This window comes from Aegilops tauschii, chromosome 2 (assembly GCF_002575655.3).
Source record: "Aegilops tauschii subsp. strangulata cultivar AL8/78 chromosome 2, Aet v6.0, whole genome shotgun sequence".
Classification (NCBI taxonomy): Eukaryota; Viridiplantae; Streptophyta; class Magnoliopsida; order Poales; family Poaceae; genus Aegilops; species Aegilops tauschii.
In genome coordinates, this window is record NC_053036.3 from 308117060 (window position 1) to 308133600 (window position 16541).

The 16541-nt window shown below is 41.1% G+C and overlaps 1 protein-coding gene across 1 annotated transcript; it reads right to left on the bottom strand.

The window, feature by feature from the left end:
• Positions 1-15695: 15695 nt before the first annotated feature.
• On the bottom strand, positions 15696-16262 carry LOC141040968 (uncharacterized). The gene is made up of 2 exons (XM_073507079.1): positions 16164-16262; positions 15696-16010 (listed from the first exon to the last, which is right to left on the bottom strand). The coding sequence occupies exons 1-2, from the start codon at positions 16260-16262 to the stop codon at positions 15696-15698; spliced, it is 414 nt and encodes a 137-aa protein (XP_073363180.1).
• Positions 16263-16541: the final 279 nt, after the last annotated feature.

The following is a 16541-nucleotide window of genomic DNA, read 5'->3' on the forward strand; positions in this document are numbered from 1 at the left end:
ATGGCAAAGGCTATACTTGACATTTTTATTGAAATAAAATATTCAAAACATTATTCTAAATAACAGCAAGCAAATACAAATAAAATAAAATGATGGTCCAAGAAAAATACATATCATGTGACGAATGAAAACATAGCTCCAAGCAAGGTTACCGATAATGTTGGAGATGAAAGGGGGGATGCCTTCCAGGGCATCCCCAAGCTTAGTTGCTTGGATCTTCCTTGAATATTACCTTGGTTGTGCCTTGGGAACCCCCAAGCTTAGGGTCTTGTCACTCCTTATTCTCCTCATATTGATATCTCACCCAAAACATGAAAACTTCAATCACACAAAACTTAACGGAACTTCGTGAGATTGGTTAGTATGATAAAGAGCAAATCATTTACTTTGGTACTATCAAGACAAGATCCATAATTGTTTCCACACAATGCCTACTGTAGCATATCATTTCTACAATTTATATTGATCAATATAAGCCACAGAAACTAGGAAACAAACAAACTATGCATTGAAAACAGAACCTGTCAAAAACAGAACAGTCTGTAATGATCTGGAAAACAACCATACGTCTGCTACTCCAAAACTTCTGAAAAAATAGGACAACGGAGGGAATTTCTATATCTACCACCTGTAAAAAATTCAGATTAAAATCACGTTCCAGTGAATTTTCAAAATTCCTGGACTGAGCGCAAAAGGTTCTGTTTTTTCACAAAATCAAGTCAACTATCATCCACACTATCCCAAAGGCTTTACTTGGCACTTTATTGAAACAAAAGCAATACAATATGTTTAATACAGTAGAATAATCATGTGAACACGCAAAAACAGTAGGTAAAAGTGTTGGGTTGTCTCCCAACAAGCGCTTTTCTTTAATACCTTTTTAGCTAGGCATGATGATTTCAATGATGCTCGCATAAAAGATAAGAATTGAAACATAACAAGAGTATCATGAATCACATGGAAAGCACATTTAAGTCTAACCCACTTCCTATGCATAGCGATTTTGTGATCAAACAACTCATGGGAACAAGAATCAACTAGCATAGGAAGGCAAAACAAGCATAACTTCAAAAATTTCAACACATAGAGAGGAAACTTGATATTATTGCAATTCCTACAAGCATAAGTTCCTCCCTCATAATAATTTTCAGTAGCATCATCAAGAAATTCAACAATATAACCATCACATAAAGCATTCTTTTAATGACACAAAATCATAGAAAACTTGTTACTCTCCACATAAGTAAATTTCTTCTCATCAATAGTAGTGGGAGAAAACTCAACAAAATAACTATCATGAGAGTGAAAATTAAAATCATGATGACAAGTTTCATGGTTATCGTTATTCTTAATAGCATACATGTCATCACCATAATCATCATAGATAGCAACTTTGTTATCATAGTCAATTGAAGCCTCATCCAAAATGGTGGATTTATCACTAAATAAAGTCATGACCTCTCCAAATCCACTTTCATCATTATAATCATCATAAATAGAGGGCACACAATCATTATAAAACAATTGAACATCAAATCTTGGGGGACTAAAAATATCATCTTCATCAAACATAGCATCCCCAAGCTTATGGCTTTGCATATCATTAGCATCATGGATATTCAAAGAATTCATACTAAAAACATTGCAATCATGCTCATCATTTATACCAAACATTCTATTGAATTCTTCTTCTATCAATTGAGCACAATTTTCCTTTCCATCATTTTCATGAAATACATTATAAAGATGAATAATATGATGCAACCTCAATTCCATTTTTTGTAGTTTTCTTTTATAAATCAAACTAGTGATAAAACAAGAAACTAAAAGATTCAATTGCAAGATCTAAAGATATACCTTCAAGCACTCACCTCCCCGACAACGGCGCCAGAAAAGAGCTTGATGTCTACTGCGCAACCTTATTCTTGTAGACTCGTGTTGGGCCTCCAAGCGCAGAGTTTTGTAGGACAGTAGCAATTTTCCCTCAAGTGGATGACCTAAGGTTTATCAATCCGTGGGAGGCGTAGGATGAAGATGGTCTCTCTCAAGCAACCCTGCAACCAATTAATAAAAAGTCTCTTGTATCCCCAACACACCGAATACAATGGTAATTTGTATAGGTGCACTAGTTCGGCGAAGAGATGATGATACAAGTGTAATATGGATAGTAGATATTGGTTTTTGTAATAAGAACAATAAAAAACAGCAAGGTAGCAATTGATAAAACGGAGCACAAACAGTATTGCGTTGCATGAAAATGAGGCCTAGGGTCCGTACTTTCGCTAGTGCAATCTCTCAACAATGCTAATATAATTGGATCATATAACCATCCCTCAACGTGCAACGAAGAATCACTCCAATGTTCCTATCTAGCGGAGAACATAAGAAGAAATCGTTTGAAGGGTACGAAACCACCTCGAAGCTATTCCTTCCGATCGATCTATCCAAGAGTTCGTACTAAAATAACACCAAATAATTTCAGATTCATAATACTCAATCCAACACAAAGAACTTCAAAGAGTGCCCCAAGATTTCTACGGGATAAACAAAGACAAGAACGTGCATCAACCCCTATGCGTAGATTACCCCAATGTCACCTCGGGAATCCGCGAGTTGAGTGCCAAAATATACATCAAGTGAATCAAAATAATACCCCATTGTCACCACGGATATTCATATGCAAGGCATATATCAAGTGCTCTCAAATCCATAAAAGTATTCGATCCGATAAAACGAAATCTCAAAGGGAAAACTCAATTCACAACAAAATAGAGAGGGGGAAACACCATATGATCCGACTATATTAACAAATCCCGCGATACATCAAGATCATGACATCTCAAGAACACGAGAGAGAAGATTAAACACATAGCTACTGGTACAAACCCTCAGCCCCGAGGGTGGACTACCCCCTCCTCATCGTGGTGGCCGCCGGGATGATGAAGATGACCACCGGACATTATTCCCCCCTCCGGCAGGGTGCCGGAACAGGGTGTAGATTGGTTTTCGGTGGCTAGAGAGGCCTGCGGCGGCGGAACTTCTGATCTAGGTTAACCCTGAGGGTTTTGAAAATATTTGGGAATTTATAGGGCGAAGAGGGGGCGCGGGAGGCCACCGAGGTGGGCACAACCCACCTGGGCGCGTCTGGGCCCCCAGGCACGCCCTGGTGGCTTGTGCCCCCTCGGGGCACCCACAGGTTCTTCTCTGGCCCGCTGGATGTCTTCTAGTCCATAAAAAATCCACAAAAAGTTTCGCGGTGTTTGGACTCCGTTTGATATTGATTTCCCGCGATGTAAAAAACAAGCAAAAATAGCAACTGGCACTGGGTCAATAGGTTAGTCCCAAAAAATGATATAAAGTTGCTATAAAATGATTATAAAACACCCAAGAATGATAATATAACAGCATGAATACTTCATAAATTATAGATACGTTGGAGAGGTATCAGCCACCAGATCATGAAGAGCCAAGCATTCACCCTGATGCTGTTCCAAGTCAACACGTGGATTGTCTTCTGGCATAGCGTAGTGCCCCCATGCTGGGAGATCCACCTGATCTTCATCATCCTCCAAATCCATGTTAACACCCCCGCCCCCATGATTAAGAGCAAGTTGCAGATCCAACTGAGGGGCTTGTTGTGCCTGACTTTCTTGCTGACCTTCATGTTCATGTTATTGGATGGGCCCTGAAACGTCTCCAACGTATCTATAATTTTTTCTTGTTCCGTGATGTTATATTACCATTTTTGGATATTTTACAATCATTTTATAGCAACTTTATATAATTTTTTGGGACTAACCTATCGACATAGTGCCCAGTGCGAGTTGCTGTTTTTTTGCTTGTTTTTTACTTCGTAGAAAATCAATACCAAACAGAGTCCAAACGCAGCAAAACTTTTTGGAGAATTTTTCTGGACCAAAAGACACCTGTTGGGCCAAAGAAGTACCAGGGGGCTCCGAGGGGAGCACAACCCACCAGGGCACGCCTGGCGGCCCAGCCGCGCCCAGGTGGGTTGTGCCCACCTCGGTGGCCTCCCGCATCGCCTCTTCGCCCTATAAATCCCCAAATATTTCAGAAACCCTAGGGGAGTCGACGAAACACAATTCCAGCCATCGCAAGTTCCAGAACCACGAGATCCAATCTAAACACCATCACGGAGGGGTTCATCATCCTCATTGGTGCCTCTCCGATGATGCATGAGTTGTTAAACATAGACCTACGGGTCCGTAGGCAGTAGCTAGATGGCTTCCTCTCTCTCTTTTGATTCTCAATACAATGGTCTCTTGGAGATCTATTTGATGTGACTCTTTTTGTGGTTTGTTTGTTGGGATCCGATGAACTTTGAGTTTATGATCATATTTTTTATCCATGAATATTATTCGAGTCTTCTTTGATCTCTTATATGCATGATTACTTATAGCCTCGTATTTCTTCTTCGAATCTATGGTTTAGTTAGGCCGACTAGATCGTTTTTTCTTGCCATGGGAAGAGGTGCTTTGTGATGTGTTCGATTGTGCAGTGTTCTTTCCCAGTCACAGAAGGGGCAGCAAGACACGCATGTATCGTTGCTATTAAGGATAACAAGATGGGGGCTATTCCTACATGAATAGATCTCGCCTACATCATTTCACCGTTCTTATTGCATTACTCTGTTTCCCCATGAACTTAATACACTAGATGCATGCTGGATAGCGGTCGATGTGTGGAGTAATAGTAGTAGATGCAGGCAGGAGTCGGTCTACTAATCTTGGACATGATGCCTATATATTGATCATGCGTTGGATATCTTCATAACTATTCGATTTTCTATCAATTTCCCAACAGTAATTTGTTTACCCCATCGGGTGCTATTTCTTAAGAGAAGCCACTAGTGAAATCTACGGCCCCCCGGTCTATTCTTTATCATATTTGCTTTCCGATCTATTATTTGCCACTTTTATTTTCAGATCTATCATTCCAAAAACCCAAAAATACCTTGTTGCTCTTTTTATTTAATTCTTTTATTTTGCGTTTTTATCGAGATCTATTTATCCAATCTATCACAATTTTATCCCGTCAACTTGACAATTTCCGGCGCCGTTACCGGAAGAAGGGATTGACAACCCCTTATACGCGTCGGGTTGCAACTATTTGTTCTTTGTGTGCAGGTACCGTTTACATATTGTTGCTTCGTTCTCCTACTGGATTGATACCTTGGTTTCATAATTGAGGGAAATACCTACCGTAGTTGTGCTGCATCATCCCTTCCTCTTTGGGGAAATACCGACGTAGTTCATGCGACATCAAAAGGAATTTCTGGCGCCGTTGCCGGGGAGACATCACAAATCTCATCTCCTTGCAATTTACATTATTTGCCATTTGCCTCTCGTTTTCATCTGCCCCACTTCACAAAAATGAGCCCTTTTATTTGCCTTCTTTTTCGTTTGCCTTTTTTCTTGTTCGATCTTTTGTTTGCTTGTGTTGCCATGTGTCTCCTATTTGCTTGCATCTTCGCAAGCTAAAAATTTAATGATATGGATCCTCATCGAGTTGCTAATCTTTTTAAAAGATCCAATTATGATGAACCATGTGCTAGTGAATTGAGTTCACTAGATTATCTTTATGAAGTTTTGCTTGAGCTTCGTGAATCTGAAAATTGTGATGAAGAAATTTATAAAGTGATTCATGATAGCTCCTTGAATGAAAAGCATGATTGCAATGATTTTATTATAAATTCTATTAATGTCAATTGTGCTAATAATAAGCAAAACCCCAAGCTTGGGGATGCTAGTTTTTCTATGTCCACTACTTATTGCAATGATCATGATTGGGGTGATTTTTCTTATGGTCTTGAAAATTTATTTAAGCCTCAGGATGAGTATGTTATTTGCAATAATATTGAAACTGGGTTCGGAAGAGCGTCAACTTTAGGTAAGAATAATCCCACATATTTGGAGAGTGTTCAATACTATGAAATTTTTGATGAAAGTGGGTTCGCAGAGGTCATGACTTTAATTGATGTTAATCCCACTATCTTGGAAGATTATAAGACTTTTATGCATGTGGATCATGAAAAGAAAATTTTATATGATTGCTATATTGCTGAATTTGAGTATGATCCCACATGTAATTATTATGAGAGAGGAAAATATGGTTGTAAAAATTTTCATGTTACTAAACTACCTCTCGTTATGTTGAGATTTTCAATGTTTTATTCCTCTCCTTTGCATATGCTACATATTTCTTGTCTTGATACTTTGTTTGCTTATAAAATTCCGATGCATAAGAAATATGTTAGACTTAAATGTTTTTGCCACATGTTTCATGATGCTCTCTCTTTGTGTTTCAATTATTATCTTTCATGTGAGCATCGTTGAAATATTATGCCTAGTTAGGGGCATAAAACGATAGCGTTTGTTGGGAGGCAACCCAATGAATAAAATTTATTTTTGCCTTTTTCTTTCTGTTTTTTAGTGTTTGCACAATTATGCTACTGTTATGATTCTGTTTTTATGTTTTATTTAGTTTTTTTGCCAAGTAAAACCTTTGGGATTATGTCTGGTGATAGTTGATTTGATCTTGTTGGAAAACAGAAACTTTTGCGTCCAGTAAAATAATTCTCATAAATCACAAAAGTGACGAAAAATTCTGAATTTTTAACACAAGATTGATATACAAATTGCCTACATCGTCCTAATGTTTCAGAATTTTTGGAGTTACAGAAGTATACAAAGTTTCCAAATTGCTTCAGACTGTTCTGTTTTTGACAGATCATGTTTTCGTTGCATTGTGTGCTTATTTTGATGATTCTATGGATTGTATCGGGGACATAGACCATGGTAAAGTTAGAATACAATAGTTATAATGCAAAAATAATATATGAATGAGTTTTCAACAGTACTTAGAGTAGTGATTTGCTTTCTTATACTAACGAATCTCACGAAGGTTTTTTTGAGTTTTGTGTGATTGAAGTTTTCAAGTTTTGGGTGAGATCACGATGGATGAAGGAATAAGGAGTGAAAGAGCCTAAGCTTGGGGATTCCCCATGGCACCCCAAGTTGTTATTCAAGGAGAATCAAGTAACTAAGCTTGGGGATGCCCCGGAAGGAATCACCTCTTTCTTCTAACGACCATCGGTATTTTACTTGTAGTTATATTTTTATTCGTCACATATCATGAGTTTTGCTTGGAGCGTCTTGTATTATATGAGTATTTGCTTTTGTTGCTTTTTAGTTTGTGTCATCTATCCTTGGTGGACACACCTATTTGAGAGAGGCAAAATTACGCTATGATTTATTAGAATTGCTCTATGTGCTTCACTTAATTTTTTGAGCTATGGAATTGATGTGCTTCACATATATATTTTTGAGCATGGGGTGCCTTAATGTTTTTGAAGAAATGCTCTAATGCTTCACTTAGATTTATTTGAGAGTTAGCAAATTTTTGAAGAAATTCTCTCATGCTTCACTTATATTATTTTGAGAGATGAAAAATTTTATGCTCGTGTTCTTCACTTAGATTTGTTTGAGCTTGTCAAAAGCAACATATGAAATTAGTCCCAAAGTGACAGATATTCAAGAGGGATATAATAAAAACTTTCGTGAAGATCATTGGACAAAATAAACTTGATTCCTTGTAATAGTTCTGCGATATGATGATAGTGATATGTGAGTCATGTTGGTGAGTAATTATGCTTTAGTAAGAATATTGGTGTTAAGGTTTGTGATTCCCTATGCAAGCACGAAATTCAATAGTTATGCAATGAAATTACACCCTACTTGTGGTGCATTATTCGCTGTTAGTTATGCTTAATGCTTGCTTATGTGATTTTTCGTTTCTTGGTTGGATGCTTCTCAATCTTTTTGCTAGCCTTCACTTGTACTAAGTAGAAATACTACTTGTGCATAAAAAATCCTTAAACCCAGTTTTGCCATATGAGTCCACCATACCTACCTATATGCGTATTCCCGTGCCGTTCTAAGCAAATTTATATGTGCGATCTCTAATTTTCAAAATAAATTTCCTTTTTGTGCGCTCGTACCGCTCATGAAGCGGTAGGGGGTGGCCAATATTATCCATGCTATATGTGTTATTCTCAAGATGAGTGTTTATTCACTTGTCATTGCACGAGAGTGCGGCGGTAATAGGGATGCTCAGTCCCGAAATAAAAAAAAGAAATTTACTTTATGTTGTCAACTAATAAATTCCATGCAAAGTGTTGGTATGGACGATACCCGTGGATACGACCAGCCGTGGAATGTGAAAGAATGGTGGAAAAAGGAATAAAATTATTTTCTGTTTGGGAACCACCTATGATATATCTAGCATGGAAAGTGTTGGCAATTACTCTGTCGTTTTCGTTGACGGGAAAAGTATCAAAAAATTTATCTCTCAATTTAAGCTTTGAGCTTTGGCACCTCTACAAATCCCAACTTCCCTCTGCGAAGGGCCTTTCTATTTACTTTATGCAAATTTTTATTTGTTTTGAGTCTCCATCTTCTCTTATAAAGCACCAACTAAGGGGCGCTATGATCGTACTTGAGCGTTGGATGTAGCTAATATGCGAGTTTGTTTCATGAATGGATCAATGATTGAGCATGATGGGCTAGGGATTACTTTCTTTAGTGTTGATATTTTGAAAGACATGGCTGCTTGTTCATATGCATGAGTATTGAAATCTTCATGTCAAAACTAGACTATTGCTTTGAACCATATAAAAGTCCAAATGTACATCCTACAAAAGAAAATAATATCTGATGAACATGTTAGGCATCATTTCACATAAAAAAATTCTATTTTTGTCATTTACCTACTCGAGGACAAGTAGGAATTAAGCTTGGGGATGCTGATACGTCTCCAACGTATCTATAATTTTTGTTTGTTCCATGCTGTTATATTATCATTCCTGGATGTTTTACAATCATTTCATAGCAACTTTATATCATTTTTTGGAACTAACCTATTGACATAGTGCCTAGTGCCAGTTGTTGTCTTTTTGCTTGTTTTTTACTTTGCAAAAAATCAATAACAAACGGAGTCCAAACGCAGCAAAAAAATTGGAGAATTTTTCTGGACCAGAAGACACCTGTTGGGCCAAAGAAGTACCAGAGGGGGGGCTCCGAGGGGAGCACAACCCACCAGGGCATGCCTGGGGGCCCAGGCGCGCCCATGTGGATTGTACCCACCTCGGTGGCCTCCCGCACCGCCTCTTCGCCCTATAAATCCCCAAATATTCCAAAAACCCTAGAGGAGTCGACGAAACACAATTCTAGCCGCCGCAAGTTCCAGAACCACGAGATCCAATCTAAACACGATCACGGAGGGGTTCATCATCCTCATTGGCGCCTCTCCGATGGTGCGTGAGTAGTTCATCATAGACCTACGGGTCCATAGGCAGTAGCTAGATGGCTTCCTTTCTCTCTCTTTTGATTCTCAATACAATGGTCTCTTGGAGATCTATTTGATGTAACTCTTTTTGCGGTGTGTTTGTTGGGATTCGATGAACTTTGAGTTTATGATCAGATCTTTTATCCATGAATACTATTTGAGTCTTCTTTGATCTCTTATATGGATGATTATTTATAGCCTCGTATTTCTTCTTTGAATCTTTAGTTTAGTTAGGCCGACTAGAATGATTTTTCTTGCCATGGGAAGAGGTGCTTTGTGATGGGCTCGATCGTGCGATGTTCTTTCCCAGTGACAAAAGGGGCAGCAAGACACGCCTGTATTGTTGCTATTAAGGATAACTAGACGGGGGCTATTCCTACATGAATAGATCTCGTCTATATCATGTCACCGTTCTTATTGCATTACTCTATTTCTCCATGAACTTAATAGACTAGATGCATGCTGGATAGCGGTCGATGTGTGGAGTAATAGTAGTAGATGCAGGCAGGAGTCGGTCTACTAATCTTGGACGTGATGCCTATATATTGATCATGCCTTGGATATCTTCATAACTATTCGATTTTCTATCAATTTCCCAACAGTAATTTGTTTACCCATCGTGTGCTATTTCTTAAGAGAAGCCACTAGTGAAATCTACGGCCCCCCGGTCTATTCTTTATCATATTTGCTTTCCGATCTATTATTTGCCTCTTTTATTTTTGGACCTATTATTCCAAAAACCCAAAAATACCTTGCTGCACTTTTATTTACTTCCTTTATTTTGCGTTTTATCGAGATCTATTTATCCAATCTATCACAATTTTATCCTGTCAACTTGACAATTTCTGGCGCCGTTACCCGAAGAAGGGATTGACAACCCATTATACGCGTCGGGTTGCAAGTATTTGTTCCTTGTGTGCAGGTACCGTTTACATAGTGTTGCTTGGTTCCCCTACTGGATTGATACCTACTATAGTTGTGTTGCATCATCTCTTCCTCTTTGGAGAAATACCGACGTAGTTCAAGCGACATCAGGCCCTAAGACATGATTATGCTTATTCGGGTGGAAATTTACTTGTTGAGGGATGGGGTGATTATTCCCATCAGCCTAAATAGGATCTTCATCTGGTGCCTCAACCCCCAGAATTTGTCATTGTAAAATGATAACAAGTATAGTCAAAGATTTAGTAATCATCTCCCTCCCCAAAGACAATACTAGCTAGGATGTCTACTGAATGCAACTTCTTTCTAATGGAAAACCACAAAGGTGGATCCACACCTCTTTGTTAAGAATAATCTTTCTCCAATTCATCTCCTTATTGTGCTTCTCGAATATGACATCAACATCACTAAAAGGGTGTGGGCTACTGGATACCAACTCATCTCTATCGAAAACTATCCAACTTGACATATGCTTGCCCAAATCGACAAGGCGAAATCTCATAGGACCCCACATGCTTGTCTGCGAGAAAATTAGATACTACCTCTCGAACTGTGTTGAAATCCATGGGAAGATTTGGCATTCGAACAATGGATGCCATGGCCCAATCTTCATGTGTGGGCAGCACGACTCCAGCCAGGACAGGAACCCTAGCAGGTCTACCCTCAATATCAATGCATTGGTGATTGGGAGGAAGAAATAGCATCCGGTTCCATCGTCCGCTGTGGGTTGGATTCGGTGGTCGCCATAGTACTGCTTGGTGTTGTGTTGTGTTGAGAGACAGAGGAGCGGATTCACATAGCATTGGAATTTAGAGCGGCAGGGTAATGGCGTATACCTACTTGGGATAGCAACATCGAGGAATTAGCATTGTTTCCCTAGTTGGTTGCCTGATTGACGTGCTGAATAGTCTTAATTGCGGGAATGGTGGAAACTTTCCCAGTATTGTTGGATGGCGATTGGTTTGCGGAGTGGGCTCAAAAGACTGGTTGGGCTTCACAGAGAAGTAATAGTCATGGGCTATGTGTCCCCATCTCTTCCACGCTCGACACTTAAATCGGTTGGTGCAAGCGGGGCTAAAATGACAACAAGGCAATGAACACAAAATGGGCTCTTGGATGAGTGTGAGGTGTGGCGCAAGATTTAAATTGTTGGTGTACCCACCCTGTGATTAGAAACCATCGAGGTTAATGCCGTGGACCCAAGGAGACGATTACACATCGAAGATGGTGCAAGATTTGAATTAGCAGCATGTTCAGAAGGCGATCAATGGACTAAAGGATTTGGATCTGAGTAGGTACGAGGAGATAGAATATTAGTGTGCGATCTATGGTCCAAATGTAGAAATAAATCGTTGGTGCAATCTACAAATGTAGAAAAAGAGACCTTTGAAAATGTGCGATCTACAAATGAATGGTTCAGTGCCAGGTCAAACAATACTGTTTGGTATAAGTATGAGCCTAACATGAAAACATTCAGAAAGTATAGATGATAATTCTTGGAAGGCTTTTGCTTCTTTTATTCATAGAATCTGGATGATTTATTCACATAGCACAGTTTTCAAGTGTAGTTTGGTAGATCTGCATGCCACCACTCAAACTGAAAGCATGAGAAAAATGCCATTAGCAAATAACTTATACTCCATACGTAAATAAATCATCTCAATTTAGGACATTTACATGACAGCTCGATTACAAAAGTGTTTCTTGATTTAGGCACCACTTCTCTTCAGTTTTTTTCATTTCATTCAGATATCCATGATATGTTTGACTGAACTTGATGTCTGCAATTAGAAATAAAGAGCATACAAGGTTTTAACTTTGTGTTTAGAGCTAAATATAGATAGTGCCATCTCTTAATTTTGGTCATCAGTATGATGTTGATACATGTGTTGATACATGCAGCAAGCATGTGTGTATTGGACTAGCATGTGCAACACAACCTGGGGCAATCTGCAGCCCTCATGCATTATGAACAGAAAAACTAGTCACCAAATAAGATAGATGGATCTAGGAATCCACTCTAGGATTTTGCAACATTCGGATTAGGAAGGAGTAAGAAATCATGAACTAAAACACCAAAGGTGCAGTGTTATATTGAATCTGTATTCAAGAACAACAAAAGCAAACAATAATTTAAGAACAAGTGAGCAATGAACCATGTGGTTCTCGCTCATTTTTACCGACATAGTCGTGGCTGGTGAAGGCAAGTTCATGGTGGGCCTGAATGTGAGGTGGCGTGTGGTGGAAAAGGAGGAAGAAATCACCTTGTTGCCTGCTATCCTTAGCAGCTGCCAGTCTCATGACACCGCCTTCAGATAAAAGGCCGACATAGCCGTGAATGGCGAAGGCACGCTCATGGTGGGCGTGAATATGAGGTGGCGTGTGGTGGAAAAGGAGGAAGAAATTACCATGTTGCCTGCTATCCCTAGCAGCCGCTAGCCTCATGACACCGCCTTCAGATCAACGACCGATATAGTCATGGATGGCGAAGGCAAGTTCATCATGGGCGTGAATATGAGGTGGCATATGGTAGAAAAGGAGGAGGAAATAACCCTGTTGCCTGCTATCCCTAGCAGCCGCCAGTCCTCATGACACCACCTTTAGATCAACGGCACGATGGGACGGTTAACGGAGTTGCAGAAGAACGAGCTATGCTAGACATCGAGGTGGCCGCAGGCAGTCCATGGTGGTGGGAGGTGGTGCGAAGTGTCGTTGGTGCAGCGGCTGGCAGCAAGGCGGCAGACGCTTGAGTGGGAGCGCCGGTGCGGGCTAGGGCAAGGGTGGTAGGGGAAGGATTGCTCAAGCGTGCGTGTGTGGGCGCCGTTCAATGAGCTGTTTTTTTTATTGTAGGTGCGTTTTTTTGTATCGTTTGGTTTTCTCGTGTGCTTTTTTGCATCTATAATCGTTGGAAGGGAGGGCGGACGAAGGTGAGCAAAATGGTTTTTCATGGGAAAGGAAACCTTAATTTTTTGAAGGTAGTAGAGACGATTAAAGAGTGATTTAAAGGTAATAATCCAATCTTATTTTTTTAGGGATAGTTTTTTTTACAAAAGTAGCGCAGTCTCTTTGAAGAACCAACAAGTTGGTAGCACACTGATCTGATCTAGTGACAGAAAAAAGAATGAAATGGAGTGAAAGTGGGCGTACAAGTGTTAAGCAGAAACGATTAAAGGCCAAGTTGGGGGTGCATCGGAGAGTGTGTGAGCAGCGGAGCAGAGCAGGGCAGGGTGGTGATGTTGAAATGCGGTCAAAGGAGTGAAGTGGCGTGAGCGGATCACGCCATCCGCAGCTTTTTCCACCCATTGTCTGCACGCGATTCGGCTGCTGCTGCTGCTCGATCAATCGCAACCTCCTTTCCACCCACGCTTCCTATTCTCGCACTCTTTTACACCGTCTTTCGGCCCTAGTCTACCACTCTTGTTCTTCATTAGCTAGCTATACCTACTACATATACTTTCTCCGGTACTTTTTATTCTGCATATAAGAATTGTCTGAAGTCAAACTTCACAAAGTTTGACCATATTTATAAGAAAAAATATCAACATCTACCGTGATAAAGTTATATGATGCGGAACTTTAAGTCATGACGCATCTACTGGTATTGATTTCACATTGTGAATGTAAATATGTTTTTCTATAAAGTTGGTCAAACTTTAATAGGCTTGACTTCGGACAAATCTTATATGCGAACTAAAAAGGACCGGAGAGAGTACTAGTAGGTGACTGTAAGCGGGCCCGCGGAATCAGAGAGAGAGGGAGAGAAACCATGCAAAAAAAAAGAGAGTTATGGATGCTTGATCTCTACTAGTACGGCATGTTGGTCCTACCCGTCATCCACGGGGGGTGGCGCTTCGACCGTCTTGTTGGACTGGACTGGTGCAAGAGTGCAAGACAAGCATGTACAAACAGATGGCCGCTTTACTTGATCTGATGTGATGTATCCCTCTCCTCACCTCTCCTAGTTTTGGCTGGACGTATACCTACCGTTACCGTTGCCAAATGGGAGAACCTCTCCTTGGCCATTTCTTTCTATAGTTGATTGATAGAGTAATGCTGTTTTGGTCATTTTGTTTGACGAAACGCAAAACGTCTTCAAAATTTACAACAACATGTACCCCTACATAGGGATGTGTATGGTGTGATAAAATTAACTTTTGGGGCATCAGCAGCTGGCTAGGAGTAGCTAGCTATAGAAGAAGGAAGGAACGGACCGTGACTTGATGACATTGCTTTTTTGTGCTCCTGGCCAGTGCGCAAGCTGGGTGGCTGCAGGTACTTTTGGTGGCTGGACTGCGCTCCGGCCGGGCATGCAGTGGCTTTTCTTGTTTGCGAGGGAGGCCATGCACGCGAGCCTGACACACCGGAATCGGATGGATGGATGGATCGATCGCGTGGTGGCATTCTCCGGGTCGCCCATCGATGCCATCCTTTTGACGCCTTCCGCTTGTGCGCTTGCGACATAAAGGCCAAGGCCCCGTCTTTCCCTTTCCTTTCCTTTCCTTTCCGTCCCAATTAAAAGCTACAACTAGTATAGCTAGGCCGTGGTCGTCGTAGCGTTGCATGGCATGGCATGGATAGCATTAGCGCTTCGAGAACCGAATCAGCAGACCGGATTAGATGAGACCAGGCCACGCATGCATGGATGCACCCACGCTGACCGGCCGGCCCTTCATTATTTTTCCTTCTTTGGCTCCAGCATACGTTGCTTTTGGTCGCTTCCGCTTGGCCCCTTCTCCTTCGCCGGCATGTTGCAGCTACACATGCATGCGCGAGCTGCTGACCTCATCTCACCTTTGCATGTTGAAGCTTCACTCTGTTACGTTAATTAACACTCTAGCCCCTGTGCTTCATAAACGTCTGTTTTCTCAGACATAGCACCAAGCGGTTACAACTTTCTTTTACAAGGGTAAGGGCGTCTCCAACGCTAACCCGCAAAAAACCTTCCGCATCCATCCATGAATACGGATGCGAGAGGCAGCCATCCAGCCATAGCCGCACACATCCGGCCTTCTGGATTTTTTTCCCAGTCCGCACGAACAAGTAGCCACATGCAAAGGATACGAAAATTCAAATAGCCGCTTGCACCATTAGTTTAAATTTAGAAAAGTTTAAATATTTTACATCCCAACATTGTTGTCCCCTTTCACCGCCCATTGATGCTCAATCAGATCCTCCTTGAGTTGCTCGTGAGTTGGTCAATGCCGAATTTGTTGATGCATTTAAATAAACTCCTCAATTGTGGCCGGATTTTGGTCCGGAAGTTAGATAGGATCACCCATGTTCTCAAATTCCAGAGTTGTGGCAGCATCATCGCCCTCATCCTCGACGGCCATGTTGTCCATGATCAAACAATATGTCATCACCTCCCACAAGATCTCCGGATCCCATTATTTTATAGGTCCACGAACAACTGCAAAACGGTCCTCAAGAACTCCAAATGCCCTCTCGACATCCTTTCTAGCTGCTTCTTGTCTTTGAGCAAAGTTAGCCTTTTTCTGGCCAACTGGGTTTGAGATGGTCCTGACAAAGGTAGCCCATGAAAGATAGATACCGTTAACCAGATAGTAGCCCATATTGTACTCATGTCCATTGACAGTATAGTGGAAAGGAGGAGCTTTTAGTTCAGCCAGCCCCGCAAACAACGACAATCGTTGCAACACATTGATGTCATTGTGAGACCCGGGCATGCCAAAGAAAGCGTGCTAAATCCAAAAATTCTATGATGCAACTGCTTCAAGAATGATGGTGGGTTTTTTAACATGACCCTGATATTACCCTTGTAAAGCCTTCGGACAGTTCTTCCATTTCTAATGCATGCAGTCAAGAGATCCAAACAAACTTGGCCACCCTCTTACTTCTGAGATTGCCAGGAGCCTCTCGGTGACTGTCACAGTTGGTTCCCTCAGGTACTGAGGTCCGAACACCTCGACCATGGCAGTTGCAAACCTGACCATGGCATCCGTAGGTACTCGTCCCACGAATCAGCGGCCGTGCCATATGCAAGCATCCGGAGTGCGACCATGCACTTATGGTAACCAGATAAGCCAATTGTTCCCACGGCATCCTTCTTCAGGATGAAGTAGTCATCGTTGGACCAGACGCCATGGTATAAACGATCGAAGATGGTCTTGCGCCTCCGAAAACGCCGACAAAATGGTCAGCGAAGACTGCATCAGGGGCAAAGTAGACGACCATCAGTGTCAAATGCCCGCGCGCCTTGTTGCGGTCGAGCA

What these genes read in the sequence shown, in the direction of transcription:
- LOC141040968 (XM_073507079.1), bottom strand. Translation starts at nt 16,262, where the DNA reads ATGGTCAGGTTTGCAACTGCCATGGTCGAGGTGTTCGGACCTCAGTAC. An exon ending in GGCTCCTGGCAATCTCAGAA is followed by an intron (nt 16,011 to 16,163) that starts GTAAGAGGGTGG and finishes TTTTGGATTTAG; the next exon opens with CACGCTTTCTTTGGCATGCC.